At 36.7% G+C, this 21994-nt stretch overlaps 1 protein-coding gene across 1 annotated transcript; it reads right to left on the bottom strand.

Moving 5' to 3' along the window:
• Window positions 1–667: 667 nt before the first annotated feature.
• mvb12a (multivesicular body subunit 12A) lies at window positions 668–17124 on the bottom strand. The gene is made up of 10 exons (XM_084711294.1): window positions 16996–17124; window positions 14342–14431; window positions 11938–12021; window positions 4272–4371; window positions 3357–3486; window positions 3058–3198; window positions 1711–1814; window positions 1566–1624; window positions 1405–1458; window positions 668–1302 (listed from the first exon to the last, which is right to left on the bottom strand). The coding sequence occupies exons 1-10, from the start codon at window positions 17113–17115 to the stop codon at window positions 1216–1218; spliced, it is 969 nt and encodes a 322-aa protein (XP_084567420.1). The 5' UTR covers window positions 17116–17124; the 3' UTR covers window positions 668–1215.
• Window positions 17125–21994: the final 4870 nt, after the last annotated feature.

Here is a 21994-nt window from a genome sequence, read left to right as displayed (position 1 = left end):
CGTACCTGAAGTAGTGTTTCTTAGGTTTTTATTTTTTCCATTCAATAAAAGATTGCTGTACAAACCATAAAAATGACTAAATGTAAGTTTATATATTGTACAATGACAAATCATAAATATTTGGCTCTTATTCTGCCTGACAGTTAAAAAAAACAAAACAAAAAATAGATTCTCTCCCCTTTTCCTCCACATATCTTGTTAAGTATGACTGACACACAGAGCAAAATATACAATCATCCTCCTTTCACCTTAAAGCAGGATATAATATTTTTTGGAGTAATACAAACCTGTGAGAAGGCTACTCTCCATACAAGAAATATCATATACCCTACATGTAGCTAGTGTGTTCTGCAGTAAAGTTCATCCACCAATATTACAATATTACACCTCCGCTTAAGGAATTCTTAATGATTGCAACAATTAAAAATGTGCTACAATGAACAGAGCAAGTAGCCCACGTCTTCAATGGGAAGTGCACCTGCATGTTATAATGAAGCATTTTTAAGCAGACAGTTGGCATGCTGCAAATGAGTAGCCAATAATAACCTTTGGATTTGTAGCTTTGTTATGTCTTAAACCCTGCAATGTCTTTAAAGACTGTATTCTCACAAAAGCTGAACTGTATAAAAACACATTAAGACAATATAATTACAAGCATGGTTCCATTTAAACAGGCCTTTCCTTTGCAAATAAAAACCTGGAATGTCTGAAGATGGCACTGGACATGATAGATACATAAAAAGGAATGCAAGTATTATGTGAAAATGAAATAACCAAACAATGTTAAAAGGGTAGTCTGGATTATGTGACGTGGGGTTGTATGAGGTGGCAAAGTAAGGCGGTGAAAATATTCTAAATATAGCATAAATTTAAACTAACATTGATTCTTTTTGCAGTGGCTTGATCTGCAGCTTAGCTTCCTATACTGCTACACCCTCTGTAGCTAATACACAGACTATGGATAAGTAGCTCATACAACCCAACTTCAAAAAATCCAAACTATCCCTTTAACTTTTAAGTATGATTGTCAGTCCTATGTACAAAGGTAGTACCCACAGATGACCTTTAAATTAACCCTGCTATGATGAATCATTATAATTCCACTTGGACACTAATATTATAAGCCCACAGTGCACGTATATTCATGACCACCTTCATCTGTACCATGATGTGAGATGTCATGCTCAATATTGCTGCTTTGTCAAGGTTCACAGATTACTGAGCTGCTGGAGTGCCTCCTGTCACCACTGATGGTCTGGTCCTCTTGGCGGCAGATTCCTCCACGGCAAAAGTGTAGTTATACTGATAAAAAGACAATCAGTGAGTATAATCTTTGTTGGAAAACGTTTATGTTCTTAATTTAAGAATCGCAGGACTCAAATTGAGAGTCAGATGTGAGCCTACCTCGTTTTCAATGTCTCGGAGAGATTTGATGCGAATGTTGTTCAGTTGAAGAGTCTTAAAGAGAAATATGACAAAGAGAAAGCAATGTGACAAAACAAGAATTAAACTAAGGAAAAAAACGGCAATGTAACCCATCACTTTGGTGAACATGTCAAACATACCGTGCCGTTTGCCTGGACATCAAACTTTGGGTGAAGGCTAAAGGGAACTCCATCCAGAGCTACAGAGAGTGGAGGTAGGTAATATTTGAGTCAGTCATTCTGCAGAAACAGTAAGACGTTTCCAGTGTATGAAAACTTGGAGTACCTGTGATTCCCTGGATACTGCTGTCAGCAGGTTTGTCCAAGTCCTTGTTCAGACTGCAGCGTCTCTGACTCAGTTTATTATGTGGCAGTGGAGGAGGAGGGTTGCTGCAGAGACAAATGAGTAGATACTGACGTCAGGAGTAAAACATCTCAAGGACACACACTGAGCTATACTGTAGGGTTATTAAAATGCATTTTTTACATATTCTAATCTATCATAAAGAGAAACATACATTTTTTTTCTCTTTCTCTCATCTAAAAGTGTAAAATTTTGTTTCCCAATCTGTTACTGTCATTTGTTTCTCTTTGCTGCACTGTAGGACTTCTCTACACTCAGTGGCCACTTTATTAGATGCACCTGTACAATCTAATTGAAATAAAGATGAGAAATAGAAGCATCAATAAAAAAAAGTAAACAAGCAATATAAACAGCAATATGAATGAGAAGAAACAAGAGGAAATATAAAAATAGGAACAATAAAAATGAATGAATTCTAGTTTTATGAAGTTTATAATGCTCAATTTTTGTTGACAGAGCTGCAAATATGTAAATTCAACTATATCTTTATTACTGAGGTCATAGTTAAAAGGACAGTTCACCCCAAAATCAGAAGCAGAAGCAGAAGCAGAAGCAGAGGGAAGCGTGCATCTACTCATGGACAAGAGGTTACAACTCAGCTGAAGAGGACACATTTAATGGTTACAATCTCTCCTCCATGAGTAGATGCACACTTCCATCTGTGTGATGATACAGTTGGTGGATGTAGCTCAGTAAGAATAAAACAACTCTCACCAAAACGATCTAGATCAGGGGTCTTTAACAAAGGGTCCCTGACCCCCAGGGGGTCCTTACCCCCCCACTAAAATTAAAATATGCCTGAAAATACACATTGACATGATTCCAACTTTTTTTTAAATCAAAATAAATCAAATGAGATTCCTAGTGTAGGTGGATAAATAATAGGGGTTGTGAATAATAGGAAGGTGACCTTGTGGGTAACCTGAATCCTAATATGTGATCCAGATGGTTATTGTGGAAAAAGAATCTCACCTGGTGCCAGCAAGTTGCTGCAGTCACACAACAGTGCATGCTATAAGGGGTAGTTAAACATCTGTACAAGGAGTTTTGATTATGAAATGGTTTCAGTTTATAACTGATGCCTCTATATGATCTATGCAAATAAGACCATCCAAAAAATACTGGGAGAACTGCTGATCCTGCATTTGATTTTGAGTGGATTTCGATATTGAAATTGACTGAGCTGGTGTATTGGATTACTTTATCGATTGTTCGGGCGTACCTAATGAAGTGGGCACTGAGTATATTAAACACTGATAAGTCCAGTACCTGGGTCTAAGAGGCAGAGGAGCAGACGGCTGGTCCAGTGAGAGTCCGCGGAGGTCCAGGCTGACACTGCGGGGTTTGGCTTGAGGCACGGGGCTAGAAAAGTAACCCTTTCTGCACCACAGCACGTAACCATGGATGTCTCTGAGGACAAACAACATTTAATGATACTGTATAATAACTGACTTAAGTACTGAATTCACAGTTAAAAGCAAGTGATCTGAAGAGTGACCATGGGATTTAAGAAATGCCATGATAAAAGAGATGCAAAGCAAATGTTTGTATATGTGAATGCTACCAACCCCACATATGTGTGGTGCTGCAACATCATTTTGCTTTTGGCTGTCAGTTTAATATCCAACACAGCTGTGTCCACACTTCCCACTGGGACGACGCGCACACACACCCTTTTCTTCTTCGAAACAGAGGCCTCTGGACACACAAACATGAGACAGCAAATTAAATCGGGAGTGAGTAAATAAGACATCAAATACCAGGAGTGAATCAAATATCAGGAATGTGCGTATGTGGCTTGTATTTCTATCATTGTGAGGATCAATTTTAACATAGTGAGGACATTTCTACATTGTCAGGACATTCTGGCTGGTCCACACTATTTCAAAGCACTGCTTAAAGGTTCACACTTGGTTTGGGTTAGGGTTAAACAATTAGGCTTTGTTCAGACAGCTCAAATTAGAGACAGACTGTCCATGCTATCATTTGTAACTGATCAGATCAGATATGTGCGTCTAGACATCAGCAACCTATCTGCATGGGTTGCTGTGGTAACGCTGTAGGTGTCAGTAACTACGTAGTGGTGATGCGGCTTCATCATCTCGCCTTCCAAACAATCATGCTGTGAAGACAGTCGTTCTCTGTGTTGTCCTCCAACACACTTCCATCACTCCGGATTTGACGTTGTCTTTGTGTTCCTTCTTGTGAGCGACACAAAAGACATTCTATCCTATTCCTATTCCTATATCCTATTTGAGCAAGTCAGAGAATCTGGATTCAGATGCATCTGTAGACATCTCTTTGGAAATACACGTGCATGTGTTTTGTTTTTTTTTTGCTGTCCAGACTTTCTAAAATTAATATGACTACACTCTGGATAAGCCAAGAAACAGATTTGGGCTGGCAGTCTGAACAAGGCCTTAATTATGTAGTTAAGGTCCTCACAAATATAGGAAGTATAGAAAATGTTCATGTGTACTCACTTGGTTCGAGGTGCTCTGCTATATAGCAATAACCGTGAGGAATAGAGTCCTTGTCTGAAATAAGCTGGATGTCTGACACAACCATACCACCTGCCAAGTCCTGTGGAGAGAGAGAGTCTGTTTATGCCTGGTGTACACTAGAGGATGGGGTGGAAATAACCAAGAGCAACTACTTAAAATCACAACTGAGTACTGAGTACAATTTGAATGAATATCCAAACCTTTCATCTACATTTTTTTTGGGAATGAGACTATCCAAATGCAAATGTGTCAATTACAACCACGACATATAGACAAAAAACCCAAAACACTGCAGCAGGCACAGGTCTGGAGAGGTTACCGCCGACTGAAGATTTGGAGGAATAGACACCGCTTTTATTGAATGGCTGCTACTAGGGATGCAACAATTATAGATTTTGATTGTATGATCATAGTCTGAGGAATAATCACATTTTCACGATTATCACGATTATTATGCATTAATTGATTTCACAACACTACCAATGAACTAATGTATAAAATCACATGAACATTCTTTAGAGATTTTAATGTGTTATTTACTGCTGTCAGAAATAACACAGTAATTAAATAATACAGTACAAAATAATAAATAAAGATAAACAAAAAGTCTGTATCTTTCTTTGGAATTACATAAAAGTGACCTCTGCTCTGTAAACAAGCATGTCAGTATTTCCCTTTTGAACAAAACAGATGGAGTCAAAGGCTGCAGGATCTCTGTCTGCACAGCTCTTTTGATCAAAAATATCACTAAATTATTTAGTATTTTCAGTTTGTGTATTCTTTCTACATTTCTTTTGGACCTGAGTAGAGAACTTAAAAAGATGGTGGAAAAATATGTGAAATAAAGTATTTTAAGTATTATTATTAATATAAGACTAAGATTAACTTTACTTATTAAATGATTAAATCCTGTCTGTTATTGTTTTTTGTTTGTTTGAAGTTTTATAATAATAATAGTAATGGATTACATTTATATAGTGCTTTATCACAGACAAGCACTTCACAAGTTTTAGTAAAAATAATAGAAATATGCTTAATCAATAAGAACTGAAATGCAATTAATTAGATCCCATGGTAGAGTGCTGGAATTTTTATTTTTTTTAATTTTTTTTTTATTAATATGTGATAGAACAAGAACAGTGACATACTCAGTTGTATACTTTAGTACATCAGAAATAATGGGACAGTCACACCTCCTTTTCAAGTTCACATAACAAGATTACTGTGGTAAGAAAAAAAAGGGTGAAGAATAAATAATAAAATAAATAAATAATTACAAATAAATAATGAGTGAATAATTCAATAAAGAAAGAAAGAGAAAACCATATTAATAGATGCAAGGGGTTTAAGATGAGTCAAATGTTGTTAGCAGAGAATACAGTTTAATTGCATGGGGGTTGTTTATTTGTTTTAGACATTGTTGTAATAAAGAAAGTTCATTTCTAAAAGCAGGCCATGAGGGGGGTGATTTAGCATAACGACACTTGTGAATGTAGTATATTGAGAAAATGATCAAATTATTAACTAAAAATTAATTATTTTTATTCTTGAGGAATACACCAACTTGAATATCTTGAAAGGTCCAGAAATCTATGCTGATGGAACTGGATGATATGAAGTCATGGAGAGATTTCCATATATTTTGAATGGTATCACATTCAAAAAATAGGTGCTCTGTCGTCTCTACATTCGTTTTGCAAATATAACAGTTATCTACAGCTAATTTAAATCTTTTGTTAATGAAATCATTTGAGGGATAAATATTATTTATGGTTTTAAAATGTATTTCTTTACATTTGGGAGGAATTGGGAATTTTAGGTATTTTGTATAAATAGCTGATATTTTAGATTTATCATAATATTTAAGAGAAAGTGTGCTTTTTGCAATACTTGGATAGAAAGTGTTTACTAAGTACTGTCTTAAAAATTTATTGTTACATTTCTCATTAACGAGGTCCATATCCTCTATTTTAATTTTGTGTAATTTTGGAGTTGGTATGTTTAAAATATTGTTCTTTATTGATTGAATGAGGACTTTTGGAATATTCTGTGTGACTTTCCTGTAAATCTCAATAGAGCAATTAGTGTTATATTTAGCATTAAAATCATCTAGTACAAGTATGTTTCCATTCCCATCCATTAAATGAGTAATAGACCAAATTTGTTTTGCCATCCAGTCTTCCATAAACATAGATCTCCTCCTGCTCAGTATAACTCTGTTGTTCCACAGTGGGACATTATGGGGGCCGAAGTTATGTTTGAACATCATTTTCCATTGTAGTAAAACCTGCTGATGAAATTTAGATAGTTCAATGGGTAGTTTGGATATTTCAAAAATCACATACTAATAGAAGTTCAATACCTCCAACTTTGTTGAAAATAAGATTGGGTAAGGAGAACCATATCTGATCACCATTTCTTAAAAAGGATTGGAGCCAATTAATCTTTAACATTCCATTCATAATTTCGAAATCAATTGCTTTTATGCCACCATCCCCATAGTCCTTTATCAAGTCCCCATTTCTGATATAATGATGTTTGTTTTTCCATATGAAATTAAAGTTTATTCTATTAATTTCTTTTATAATCCTCTGTGGATTGCTAGGGAGAATGCTGGATAGATTAACCTGGATAATGATTCAATTTTGGTTAACATCGTTTTACCAAATAACGTTAAATCCCTTTGCAGCCAATTGTTCAGAATTTCTTTACATTTATCAATGTTATTTCGGATATTCTTTTTTTCACTAGTGTCAGAGAATTTAGTTATCCAAATTCCAAGATATTTTATCTCATTTTTGACAGGCATATCATACAGTGAAGACTCAGAACAGTTATGTATACTCATGAGTTCACACTTATCCAGATTCAGATGCAGACCCGAGGCTTGGGAGAACAGCTTAATTGTTTCTAAGGCCAACGGAATTTTTTGTTTGTTTTTAGAAAGATTGTTGTATCATCAACAAGCTGACTTATGATTAATTTGTGATTACCTATGTCTAATCCATTAATGTCTGAATTTATAACAGTTATAGCTAGTAATTATGTGGCAACAATGAATAAAAGAGGTGAGATGCTGCATCCTTGACTAATGCCTCTTTCTACCCTGAATCTGGAACATGTACCTTCTGAAAGGGAAACACAGCTGTTCATATCAGTATATAACATAGCAATCATGTCAAGAAATGCATTACCAAAACCAAAATGTTTAAACGTATTAATAATAAAAGCATGTTCGATAGAATCAAATGCTTTGTGGAAATCCAGAAACAACATGAAACCATCATCTTTAATTAAGTGATTATAATCAATAAGATCCACAACCAGGCAGATATTATTATGGATTGACCTTCCTTTAAGAAATCCTGATTGAGTTAAGCTAATTATCTCAGAGATGCCTATTTTTAATGTTGTCGCCAAGACTTTTATAAAGATCTTGTAGTCTTTGTTTAAAAGTGTTATAGACCTTAGGTTGCTAAGAATTTTCTTATCTCTTCCAGGTTTTGGTATCAATTTTATTACACCTTGTTTCATTGTTTCCATTAGTTTTTTTTGGCTAACACATTGAATTAAAGCTTGGAACAACAGGAGTTTTGTCTTCCCAAAAATGTTTGTAGAAGTTTGTTGTTATTCCATCTGGCCCTGGTGAGCGGTCAGATGCCATGTTTTTAATTGCGCAATCAAATTCTGTAATTCTTAACTCCTTGTCACAAGTTTATTTAAAGTTATCATCAATTACTGGAATCAAATTACTAATTTTGTCGAAGAAGTCTGTGGCATTTTGTTTTGAATATGAAGATTTATATAGGTTACTGTAAAAATCAAAAATCTGTGCATTCCTCTCCATTAATTGATAGACTACATATTGAATTATATTCTTGTCTATGTTTTTCTAAATTGCAAAAGTAGGCTGTATTTTTTTCCTCTTCTTCTATCCACCTGGCTCTGGACCTCACATATGCAACCTTGGCTTTATTCAAATACATCACATCCAGTTTGGATTGCAAGTTATTAATTCTTTCTTTTTCTTTCTCAGTCCAATTCAACTTACTATAAAGATTCATGAGTTCTTTAACTATATTTGTTTCTTCTGCTCTTCTGTTCTTTTCCATCTTTTTACCAAATGCTATTGAGTACTTTCTAACACTAAATTTTAAATATTCCCATTTTAATATTGGTGTACTTATTGTGTTATCATTTTTTTTAATATCCAAAATTAACGCTTTAATAGAGTTACAGTATTCCTCAGTCTTTAATAACTGAGAGTTAAATTTCCAATAATCTTTAAAGATATTATTTTTATCTCTTTTTTTTAGTTTCAAATTAATGGTACAATGATCACTTAAAGGGGAATTAGAGATTGTTGTTTCTGCAACATGTTCTGATATTGAGTTTGTTACCAACCAATAATCAATTTGTGATCTAATTTGGCCATTAGGTTTGTGCCAAGTAAATTGTTTAACGTCTTTGTTCAGAATTCTCCAGATGTCATTTAATTTATTATTGTTCATGAAATTTTCCATTAATGGGTTTTTGTATTCCCCTGAAAGTCTTGAGGGCCATCTATCCATCTACTCATCAGGAGCTAAGTTGAAATCACCTCCAATCACTATATACTCAGTGGGGAATTTTACCTGTAGTTCTTTTATAACCAAAGAAATCTGATGCAACAAGCTCCTATTTTTTTGATCATTGTTGTAACCATAAATGTTGACCAGGATAATAACAATGTTGTCCATATTCAAAGCACAGGCAACCCAATGTCCATCTTCATCTGCCTTGTTACACAAAATTTTACCAGGACATCTATTAAAACATATGGCAACTCCAGCCGAACGATTTGTCCCATGACTAAAAAGGATTTTGTCCCCCCATTGCTGGGACCAAAACTTAACATCAGAGTCGTTAGAGTGGGTTTCCTGGAGAAAGATGCAATGTGCTTGTTGTCCCTTGCAAAACAGAAAAACAGATTTGCGCTTAATTGAGTCTTTAAGTCCCCTTGTATTAAGAGAAACAAAAGAAATGTCAGTTTTTAACTGGAACATAGAACACATGAACAACGTTTGGAAAAGGTTTAGGGAGGTGGAGTAGAAAAACCTTGAGTGGTCCCATTTTCAGAACTGTACCACTATGTATTCCTTTTCAGAATCAAAAATCAGTCCATACCTGAAGTCTCTTCCACAATTCGCTTGCCTTCAATGAACCCAAATGGGCCTCTAAAGCCCGCAGCCTTGCCCTCCTTTCTAGCCTGCTCGATTTTTGGCCATAGTGCTTGTCTGGACCGCCAGTCCTCCCGGAGCAGGTCTTCAGCAAAGTGAATCCCTTCTTCTTTACATGCCAGTGATGTCCTCGTACGTCTCCAGATGTCGTCTCTCGCTGTGCATTTCACAAACAGGATGATAATTTGACAATGTAGGTTTTCCATCGCTCTCCCGACTCTGTGGACCACGTCGACCTCTTCGTCCATCTTCTCCTTTAGGTCCGGAGCAATTTTTCCCAGGAGCTCCACCACTTCAGCCCTAATGTTCTCATTGACTCTCTCCTTTTTGCCTTTAATGTGGAGGCACCATTGTCGCCTGTATCTTTCTTGGTTCAATAAACGATCCTTAATGTCATCCTTTTCTGTTGTGAGTGACTCGATTTGTTTTTCCATGTGTTTAATTTTTGTTTTGCATTCTTTTAGCTCCTCTGAGTTAAACTGCACCGATTTAGCGATGGCAGACAGCATGGAGCTATGTTGTTGCATTTGTCTGCTAACTTCAGCCATGTGGTCGTCCACACGTTTTCCCGAGGGAGTCGATGGCTTTCAATATGGTGTCGGTTGATGTGGTGCAGTTGTCTTCTTGAGACATACCTTTCGGTTTCTTGTCCATGTGTGTTTTTTCAGGTGTGTTAGCCGGACTTGTTCCCCCTCTATCTCGTTTGTTGCCGCTAGCATTTGCATTAGCCAACCTTGTTGAGTAGTCGTGCTCGTTTGTGTTCAAACGATTTGTGAACGGGAGGTTTTTCACTGCCGCAGGCTTCGTATTGTTGGTTTTGTTCATCATCAGGCTGATTTTTTTTTTCTTTTTTCTTCTTCCTGTTTATGATAGTGGACTATATAACTTCAAGAAGTTTTAACTTCGGGACCCCATGCGGAGCTCAGGCAGATGCGACTGCACAGTTCGCCATCTTGCCGGAACCCGAGTGCTGGAAGTCTACAAGCTCCTGATGTTATGTTAGTGTTTTACACCTGGTATATTAACCCACAATGCCTAGAGTTTAATCAACACAGACAGGAAGAAGCAACCTGTAATGTTAAATGGTCACTGACTGAAGTCCTTGAGAAGAGCACTTTTATCTTCCACAGAAAAACGAGCTGCTTTGCTGCTGTTTGTTTACGCTGAACTTAAAGCTCAACTCTCACCGCTACGCCACTGATTGTAAGTGACATGTTTATATTTAACTCCCTACCAGCTCAGTGTTTCATTTAGTAACTTAACAAACGTAATTTAACAAATAATAATTTATTATGTGTTACCTTTTCTTTGGCGTGTAAAGCCGGGTGGTGATCCCACAAATGCTGCATCAAGTTAGATGTGTTTTTGACCCTTTAGCTGCAACTTTTTTTCGGCAGGTTTTGCAGACGGGTGATCCATCGTCTTGAATGACTCCCTGGTCATTCTTGGTGTATCCCACATGTTCCTACACTGCCGCCTTCACTCTTTTCTTCGGTAGAAACAAAGCTTTGCTGCTTGGTCCTTCTGCCTTTGCTAAGCTAATGTAGCATAGCTTCCATGTCTCTTGATACACACCGCACTGTAAGCAACTGCACCTCTGGTGTAACCTTGTTTTCGTTGTGCAGGTTGTGCCAAAAATAATGTACCAGCATAGTGTAAATTTTTTGCAAGTGAGAACAGAAAAACTCTGTGTAGCGGAGCCTTGGGGATTAAATAACCACGATGTCTTAAAGCACGGTTAATAGTAAAATCGGTTAATCGCTGCATCCCTAGCTGCTACTGCTAATGCATTAAACATCAATGGCTAAAAAGTAACTCCAACACCACACTAGCAGTTTTACTTGTACTTGAGTAATATTTCAGTATTATTTTAGTAGTATTTTAATCCTAACAATTTCAGATTGGTGATTCCACGGACTTGGCATCTCACAGAAATTCGCATGATCTCATTGAACATGGAGGAGGACTGTCTGGGAAGACAGAATCTGCATGGTTTATACTTCGTGCAGTGAAAGCTGAAGGTGACTTGGAAATAAAGATTTATTAACATCTGGTTTATGACAATTCCTAGTCAGCTCATTCTCGGTGGGTGGGCACCTGCTCAATATTCCATCACTGTTCTGTTCACAGATCAGGAATCTAACATGTTTGACATTTGACTTACAAAAATCAATCATATCAAACATGTTTGATATTTAGGATTTGAAATCAGCACTGATCCAGCTGGTAACATTAAGACAGTATGTCTGTGAACCCCTCACACTACAAGATTGTTTGGGCAGATAATCTGTTCAGACCAGCCTCAAGTAAGGAACGCCTCCGCAATTGTAACAAGGGACCTAAATTCTGCCTACTTATCCTCTATTGTGGGAGATTTGAGGGACATGTGCAGAGAACAAAAGTTTATGGGAAACATGCAGCGTTACCTTGCTGTAACAGAGGTAATATCCAGACTTCATCCCAAAGCTGCGTGTAAAGTTCGCTGCTGCTCCGTCTTCTGTGATGCTGATCTGCAGGAGAAAAGTGCCACAGTTAGATACACCACAACTGACATCACAAACATGACTGAGAATATGTTTATTTATTTTTTTTTCAAAATTTCAATAGCTATCATGATAATATTATTATTGTGAATGCCTTTGGCCATAATAATCTTATCGTGAAAATCTGATATTGTGACAACCCTAAAATACATATATCAGATCACTGAATATCACTGGGTTCAATGGAGGCTAACAATGATGGACACTAAGAGAGACAAAAACTTAACTGTGAGCACGCATGCATACATGTGTGCATGCGTGCATGTGTGCGTATGTGTTGGTGAGGAGTGGTAGCCTACATTTGCGTTAATTTTGGAATATTTGAAACACTTCATTCTATTATATATCTCTTCTCTTTTATATATTTTCCTTTGGGTTCACATTAGTGAGGCAGTGCTCTCATCTACAGCAGTCAAACTCACCCTAGCCAACAAAACAAAAGTGTGGTTGTACCGACCAGGTCCTCAGTATGTCGCTATTTATCAGACGCAGGCAGCACTTAAGAAAAACAAGTGCTCAGTTCACTTGAGGACAAGATGGCTAAAGTTAAGTGTTAGCTGAGTCAAATTCTGAGTTTAAAGTCAGAACCAATGGGTACAATTATGCCCATAATTATAATTAAATAGCGGGTTATGATGCTAGTCATTACAGTGCTCAAACACATACAGGAGGCTTTTACAAATTCAGTGGCTATGCAATTTCCTGTTTTCACCCTGGAAAAGAGTTTATGTCACTCCTAAACAACCACTCTGTTTCTCAAGGCCATGTTTCCTTCTCATCAAAACACAACTGTCCTTAACATTTCCAACAACATCTGACAGACTACGAACACAGCAGCTCCCATTATCATACCACCACTTTCGTAAGCCCGTCTGGTCCTCTTGTGGTGTGTTTTCTTTAATTTCAAGATTTTACTCTTTAAGCAGAGATTGGTTTTGGCTCCACAGTGCATGACAGTACAGAGTGGGGGGAGGGTCTTAAAGTGTGTCACTTATTTTGTAATTCTCGGACAACTCCGACTCCGACACAAACTGTTTGTTTAATTCTGGAGTTAAATGTGAAATTACCTGATCCCTTTTTATTTAGTAAGTTTCTAAATGGTTTTAACATTGTCACACCGATGGAAACAATGTACAACCCCAATTTCAAAAAAGTTGGGACACTATTTAAAGTGTAAATAAAAAGAGAATGCAATGATTTGTTAATAATTTTCTACTTATATTTAAATGAATGTAATAAAAAAGACGTATTTCATGTTCAAACTGATAAAATGATAAACAGATAAACTGCTGATTATGATGCCTGTAGGACATACAAAGATGGAACAAGGGCATGTTTACCACTGTGTTACATCATCTTTACTTAACTTCTTCACTTAACTAATTGTTGAAATTTTCTAAGTGAAATTCTTTCTCATTCTTGCTTGAGAAACAACTTCAGGTGTTCAACAGTCCGAGATCTCTGTTGTTGTATTTTTTTGAGTCCTAATTTACCTTTACGTTTATACGTTTATATAGGGCACAGTCCAGGGTCTGGACTGCATGCAGGTCAGTCTAGTACCTCAACTCTTTTACCATGAAGCCAGGCTGGTTTAACACATGCAGAATGTGTCTTTGCATTGTCTTACTGAAATCTGGAAAAGACATCTAGATGGCAGCATGTGTCGCTCCAAAACTTGTATGTACCTTCCAGCATCAATGGGGCCTTCACAGATGTGACAGTTACCCATGATGCCATGGGCACTAACACACCCTTGTACCATCACAGATGCTGCTTTTGAAGTTAGTGCTAGTAATCTGGATGATTCTTTTCCTCTTTAGCCCCGAGGACATGAAGGCCATGATTTCCAAGAAACAATCTGAAATGTGGACTCATCAGACTGGAGCACACTTTTCCACTTTGTCTCACTCCATCTCAGAAGAGCTCAGGCCCAGAGAAGTCTGCAGAGTTTGTGGATGATGTTGATATATGGCTTGCTCTTTGCATGGTGCAGTCTTGTATGTGTTGTAACTGTTAAACTGTTGGCTGTCGCAGTTTTTCACAAAGTGGTGAACCTTGCCCCACCCTTGCTTGAACAAGCCTTTTGAGAATGCTTTCATATCCAGTCACAATACAATCATCTGTTACCAATTAACCTGTGGCATTTTCAAAACAGGGTTTTTTGAGTATACAATTGAGTATAGATTGAAAACAATTTGCAAATCATTGCATTCTGTTCTCATTTACATTTTACACAATATCCCAACTTATATTGACATTTGTATAAATCCTTCATTTCTGTTCCTACTAGGTTGAAATCTTTGGGGCAGGTGCTGGTGTTGGAGGTCCACGCCACTGCCGTAATTGGGCGGACACCACCGCGCTCGATCAAAGACATCTGAGGAAAACAAAAAGACAAAGATTACAGTAAACAAGGACAGTACAGGGCGCCTGGAAGGGAGGATAACAATATAAATGTGGGTGTTTTAATAGTGGAGGCAAACGTAAATGATGAATCAAGACCTTTCAGTCTTCTCATTTACAGAAGAGGTTTTTAGACAAATTACACCTCAGTTTTTGAGAGAGTAAGAATGTTTTTTGCTTTGGGATGTATTGGCATTGTAAGAGCCAACTTGATATGTCCATGCGACGAAAACTGAGGACTCACACAGGTAAACAGGCTCCCATTCAGTCTAAGAATTCATGTTATGCCTAAGCTTCATTGTCTAGGACAGAAAGACCTTATTCAGTCTAAACAGTCAAGTTATCTCAATATGTTCAAGGACAGAAAGAAATAAACTATTCAGTGCATGAATTTATTCCTAGCTACAGCAGTGAACTGGAAGTTCATGCTGAGTTTCCATGTTTATTTTTTTTATGTTTTACCAAGCAAGCATCTGTATTCTTGTAGAATGTAGGGGTGGTTGATATGGATAAAAGCCATAAATAAATCATATATAATTTTTTATCACAATGAAGGTTGTTAGAAATATCACTACTTTTTCAATATCATGTGATTAAAACAATCTGTTAATTATGGTATCAAAAGTAACAAAGCTGTACATTTTTTAAATCTAAATGCCTATTAAAGACCTCAGTTCATTTTTTTGTCGTTTTTTAATACAATTAATTGCAAATGTTTTTTGGCAAATCTACAAAACAACATATCTGACAAAAGGGCTGGACCACAGGGACAAAATCAAATGTTACAATATTTTGGACCAAATTCCTAAATATCAGTTGATATTGTGACAATGCTGTGGAAATGACTATTGGTGCTGTCACAAAATTTTAACATTTTGAGATCTGAGATAAATAATAATCAGTAATCTGAATATAGTGACAGGATGGGTGTTCAGAAAATGACATCACATTACTGTAAGGCAGCCCTCAAAACCAGGAAAAGGCAACATTTATGCCAAATCATGATGTAATGATACCCAAAGTCTAGGATTTTCTATAGTCTCATATCACAATGTCAACATAATATTGATATATTGTACAGCCCTACCTGAAACTCAAATTACCATATTAAGCTGATGTAAAAAAAAATAATAATCATGCAATGTACAGCATTGCTGCTTATTGCTGTATATCATTGGTCACAATGGCCTAATACACCCAGAGACATTAAAGGCAGAACACTACACTATACACGGTAAGACAAATTCCCATTGTCTCATGGTACATGATCATATAGCCAACCTCTGGTAGAACCTGTTTCTGTCGCCTGAAGCTTTTTTTTCTTTTGAGTCCTGTAAAAATAAAGAGATATCTACTCTTGGCCCTCAACAAAAAACTTTGTTACATGGTGAACACCACTGGCTTGACTTGACTTAAGAATAAAATATCAATAAACTGACTACTGTCCGCAGTTTTCACAAGAGGTAAACCCAAAACCCAAAACAGCATGAGTGATGAATTTTAAATGACCATTTTCAGAAACTTCTGAATCGTTTTTTTAATTGAGAGAATCTCATAAATCATTTATCATTCTTGCTTAAAATCAACTATTAAGAAAGACAAGTACAAAACCAAGAACAAAATTCAAAATCAAGCTAACTATATAAAAGAATCTGATGAAAATAGACAAAAGGAAAACAAAAACTACAACAAAAAAGAAGAACAAGAACAGAAATGACACAGGTGAGGAGAGATTTAGGGAAAGCTCGAAAGAACATCTTTCAATTTACATTTTTCAGTAATTCACTTTAGACCTCTAATATGAGAATTATTTTGTCTCATATTTGCAGCCAAGACATAAATTACAAAATAAAATAACCAGGTCCTATGGTATTGGAGTACTGTACCCATTTGGCCCTGTACAACTGGAATCTACTTACTTACAGCTTTAGAGAAATGTCAGCTTTTTCATAACATAAATAGCCTTAATAATTTCAACAAATTCTTGTAGTACAAGTGATTCTGGCTGTAACCATTTTCTAATTATGGCTTTCTTACTTTCAGTCAAAAATATTTAAAATAAATACTTGCGTCTTCTTAAAATCATGCTTTTAGAAGCATTAAGTGTGAAAAATGAAGTGATGGTAGATTTATTGATTTACTCACTTACATCTACCTTATACTGACGTCACATGCCTATTGTTATTGTGTGACAACTTTAGTATCAGGGAGGAAAATTACTACCAGACAGATGCAGGTAGCTGAACGAGCTTTGACAGTTTTACAGCTTTAACAGCAACTTAAACATCAACTTCTACCTGTCCTAACAAGTTTACGTGTGTTGTACTACAGCAATTAAAGATAAAACACGAGTAAATTATTAACCAACACTAGTCTGGAGACATTTTCCACGTACTTAACCTAAATGACAAACCGAGCTTAACTTACAATAGTAGCTACGGTTCCATTGACAAACGTCGCTGCTTTTTGTTTAAAATGAGCTTAGTTCCTTTTGTTTCGGAAGTTCGGAATTAAACAATTAAAATAATTAAAACTTACTCTGTCTCTATGTTCCCTTCTTTCTCTTCGAGGTAAAACGATTTGGCAGGCGAACAACTTTTTAGTCAAGAGCCGAAATTGTTCTGTCTTCCTTGTCAAAGCAGGAAGTACCGAATCCATTCTGACTCCAATTCCCGTCAAACCACGGAAAACACGTCAGGTCAGAATTATATGCCTACTCATATCTGACCACAAGGTGGCAGCATTACAACACTCAGGGGAACTACAGAAGGGAACCCCAGACCCGCGAAAGATCTCGCGAGAGTGATGGTCATTTTAACCCAGGGGGGTCAAACTCATTTTGGTTCAGGAGCCACATACAGCCCAATTTGATCTCTCTTGAACCAATAAAATTAAAGCATAATCTATTGATTATTCTGCCGATTAATCTAGTAATCAGATAAGAAATATTGCGTGTTCTGCAATTTTTCTATTACATTTCTTTTGCTTTATTCAAGAACAATGGTAATATACAAAAAAGAGAAGATAAAACAGGTCTATTAAATGAACAACTATAAATTGCTAAAGTAAAAATACTCAGTAAAGTAACTTCACTTTTACTGTAGATTTACTTTTACTGTTTTTACTTTACTTTCTACTTTTTTTCAAGTACAAAGGTAAAAGTAAAGGTAGTAATGTCTGCAGAAACCACAAACAGAACTAACTCTTTTAACTGAAACAGTCACCAGAATGTTTTGTTCACATGTTAAAATCACAACATTTTTCTTCTGGAGCAGGACAGACGCTCCCAGACCCCCAGAGGACAGGGGACTGGTTTACCAACATGTCACCTTTTTCTCCTCTTATGAGTTTGCAGGTCTGTATTTAGTCATCAAAAAATAACAATGATAATACCATTAAAGTACAACAACAGCAATAAAAATGTTGATTTTTCAAAAAAGGAAACAATAACATGCAAGATTTTTAAATTGTAATGAAGTATTTTTACATCGTGGTATTAGTGTTTTTACCTAAGTAAAGAATGTGACTATTTTTTCCATCACAGCAGGTCAGTGATCAGTGTTTTTAATCACATTAAAAACATCGACACCACGACATGATTTTCTATTTTTGGAGCTGCGCACATTTTTCGGTCGTGTCTAGAAGGTAACTCTTTACTGAAGAAAATAATTTCACTTAAAAGTGAATATAACTTAAGTCTGTCTAAAAAAGACCACCAGAATAATTAATCAGGTCATGCAAAAGCATTTTGAACTGACAGACAAACTGCACAAGCCATACATAGGATCCAATCTAAAAACTGTACTATTTTAACCAAAGCCAAGGCATTAAATAATCGTTTCGTCGAATTTTACAATGACGTTTACAAACTGAAAGGAGAGGTAGATACTGCTGCATTAAATGAGTTTTTAACAAACGCTGGGCTTCCTAAGCTAAGTGAGGAGGCTAGGGATTTATTGGAAGGGGATATCAAATTGGAAGAGATAAACAGGGTTATCAATCAGTTACCTAATAATAAATGTGCAGGACCAGATGGTTATAGTGCTGAATTTTACAAGGCGTTCCGGGAGACATTCAGTCCTATAATGCTTTGCATAATCAAACATTCCAGACTCCACACAGAAACATTGCCAGAAAAACGATATTGAAACTCCAGAATGGATCTGTATTGAACAGGCTTCCTGTAAAGGGACATCTCTGTGTGCATTGATTAATAGCCCATCTACAATGGAAACAAATCTGTATAGTGGAAATATTGTTATTCTTAATACTTTGAAGATATGGAAACGGATCAGGTCATGTCTGAAATTCCCTGATACATATTTGAACAGTCCAATATGTAATAATCATGCATTTATACCTGGTATACAAGATAGAGTTTTCACTCGGTGGAAACAGAAGGGTCTAGTGACCTTGCAGGATCTGTATGTTGCCAATAGTTTTGGATCATTCACTCAAATTAAACAGAAGTATGACCTTCCATCCACCGACTTTCCACGCTAGGAGACATCTCCATAACTTTGAAAGGATCAATACTCATTCAGTTATTGAAAGCATAAACATAAGCACAGACAAACTTAAAGAAGAATGGGAAAGAGGGAAATGTCTACCCAGATAGCTGAGGAAACCTGGGAGGAATGTCTTGGCAATATCGGTGGGTGTTCCATAAATGTCAGGCATGTATTAATCAAATTGATGATGTATCCAGCAGTATCTCCTGTCTGTGGTAAATGTAAGATATATGAAGGTACACTGCTCCACTCACTGTGGTCATGTCCAAAAATTAAACCATTTTGGAGGAAAATATTTGACTTTTTGTCTGGAGCATTTTCCATCTCCCTGAAGCCAGATCCACTAATAAGTGTCTTGGGGGCCACATTTAATAAGGCTGATGAATTCCAATCACAAGCAGGTTCATTTTGTAACAACTCTTGAAGGTTGAGACTCAGGTGCAGAGAACACACAGGAGGCAGAGTGAGGTTCAAAATAAAAATCACTGTCTTTACTAGAGTCCAAAAGGCAAACAAAAACAGACAGGAAAAAAGGCACAAAACTAGAATCCCATAAAAAGGCGAAGTCCAGACAAAGTCATGGAGCCAAACACAGCAAAACAAGAAGCAGCACCACTGACAACAAAGACAATCTGGCAAAGACATGTGGAGCTGGTGGGGGTATAAATACACAGGGAAGGCAAGGAGGGTAATCAGGGGCAGGTGAGTTAGTGGCCTCAGGTGTGGTTGATGAGAGGCAGGAAAACACAGGAAACTGAAAAGACACAAGAGGTAGAGTTACAAAATAAAACAGGAAATGACATGATGAAAACCAGAATGTTACACATTTATTATGTTATTGGCAAAGAAGGCCATTCTTAAGATGTGGAGAGAGGAGTCAGCGCCCACTTTTGAGATGTGGCTCAGGGACCTGGGCAGTGTATTACATCTGGAAGAGCTCAGATACCATTTATGCAAGAATATTTGCAAAAATTTGGAATCCAGTTAAAGCCTTTATCGATAGTAATGTATGATCACCTTAAAACCCACCAGTTATTTTGGTTTTCTTAATACAAATGGGCCTTGCTCATATTAACATCCCTCTATGTCTTTGTTTGTTTTTTTTCTTTAATGAGCCTCCTGTCTGTTTGTGCCCTGTGTGCCTATACTGCCTTCAGATGCCTCATAAACATTGCCAATGGGATATGTCTGCCATCCAAAGCCCAAAGCATTTTTAGCCTCTTTGTTTGTTAGTGAGTTTGTGTGTTTGTTAGTTTACGCCTGTTGGTGTAAACATTTTATTCCAGTGGGTTAGAAGAAGAAGAAGCCTTTTTTTTTTCTTTTTGGCCTTGTAGGTAACATTTAATTGTGCACTTGCAATCTGTTGGACATACTGAAAATTTCATGTAGACAGTGAGTATATTGGGTGTGTGTGTGTGTTGGGGGGGTATTCTGCAAATACATTTTTTTTTTATTTATCTAAACCAACATATATGTATTCATGTCAGTTAAGTTTGAATAAGTTGTTCACATAACTTCACTTAGAATTGCAAACTACAGGGTCCATTTTTTGGTTGTGTACCCTGCTGTAAATGTTCTTTGCGGAAAACAATTAACATGTATAAAAAAAAAAAATATATATATATATATACATATATATGTATATATATATATATCCTTCAGCTGAAGGGAATTACAATGATGCTGCGTTCACGTTTCCTGATGTGTTAATCTTACTGCAGTTCATAGAACTAGAATATTATGCCCATGTATCGATATGATATCGAAATTAAGCACTTGTGTAAAAATGTACTTAAATAAAAGTAAAAAGTATTGCTCTTAATGGTATTGCATCACATTTTGCATCACATATCTGTTTCCATCACATTATGCATGCTTTCCTGAATAACTGCATTTGTATGAAATGTGAATGGACACACTGGCTCACTCCAGCTAGACTGAAGACTGAAGAGCTCAATACGTCATCAGGAATAAGGCCCTTTATTTGCTATAGACAGTACACACTCATAACAGACACAGGCACTCCTCTTAATCTACTTTGATGTTGTGTATATGTGTGTGAAATTGAGAAAAAAAGGTACTTGATTGGAGTATCCAGAGGTGCTCAGGTCCCTGTTGGCATGGCAACATGCAGAGCAGACCACAGGGGGTGGTTTTATGGGGGGTGGGTGGACTATTCCATGTCTGTGAAAATAGAAATTAGTGTTTACTCAGAGCATTTAGCTTTATTGGCTGATTGGTCAATTAATGAAAATGAGCCAGCTACAATCCACTGAGACAAAAGCAGACGAGAGAAGAGGCAAATTGCTAGTGAGTGCTTCTGTGTGTGTGTGTGTGTGTATGTGTGTGTGTGCGTGTGCGTGTGTGTGTGTGTGTGTCTGTGTGTGTGTGTGAATGCCTGTACATCTGTGTGTCTGCTTGGTGGGGGAGCATGCAGCTGCCTGTGTGTGAGTGGTAGTAAATATGAGAGTGACAGACTGCGTGACAGAACACGTTCAGGCGCTCTGGTGCTTCCTACTATGATTCATTCATCTTTTCCATCAAGTCAGCTTCCTGTCACACACACACACTCACTGAGCTCATGTACAATCAAACACACACTCCTCAACAGCACAAAGACTCAGTCACACTGAAATGAAATAATCTACACCAAGTTAAAGTCCTGAGGCCTCATTTAGAAAGTGGACTTACAATTATTTTTGATCTTAAAGGGATAGTTCACCCAAAAAGGAAAATTCTGTCATTATGTACTCACCCTAATGTCCATTGAAAGTTGGGTTTAGTTTTTTAATAATCACAACATTGCTGGAGTTTCACGGGAAAACAGTGGTCCAGTTTCAAACAGAGAAAAGCAACGTTTTAAACTATTAATTGTTAAAAATCTGAAAATCTTCTGTGGGCCAACCAAATCTTTAATCACGGGTTTGATTGTACCAGTGACAAGATATCAGACACATTCTGTTGGGTAATTAAATCTACGGCAATGTATTATATTCTATGAGATAGGTCAACAAGAGCCAAAAACG

This window comes from Lutjanus erythropterus, chromosome 3 (genome assembly GCF_056507025.1).
Source record: "Lutjanus erythropterus isolate fLutEry1 chromosome 3, fLutEry1.hap2, whole genome shotgun sequence".
Taxonomy (NCBI): domain Eukaryota; kingdom Metazoa; phylum Chordata; class Actinopteri; order Lutjaniformes; family Lutjanidae; genus Lutjanus; species Lutjanus erythropterus.
Note: the sequence above shows the minus strand (reverse complement) of the source record. Positions and strands in the feature narration are given on the sequence as shown.

Bases quoted from the DNA above. Each gene is read 5' to 3' on its own strand.
- mvb12a (XM_084711294.1), bottom strand. From the start codon at position 17,115: ATGGATTCGGTACTTCCTGCTTTGACAAGGAAGACAGAACAATTTCGG. The intron at 4,372-11,937 runs GTAACGCTGCAT...CTCTCTCCACAG, and splicing joins ATTACCTCTGTTACAGCAAG to GACTTGGCAGGTGGTATGGT. The intron at 3,199-3,356 runs GTTGGTAGCATT...GTTTGTCCTCAG, and splicing joins CAGCACCACACATATGTGGG to AGACATCCATGGTTACGTGC.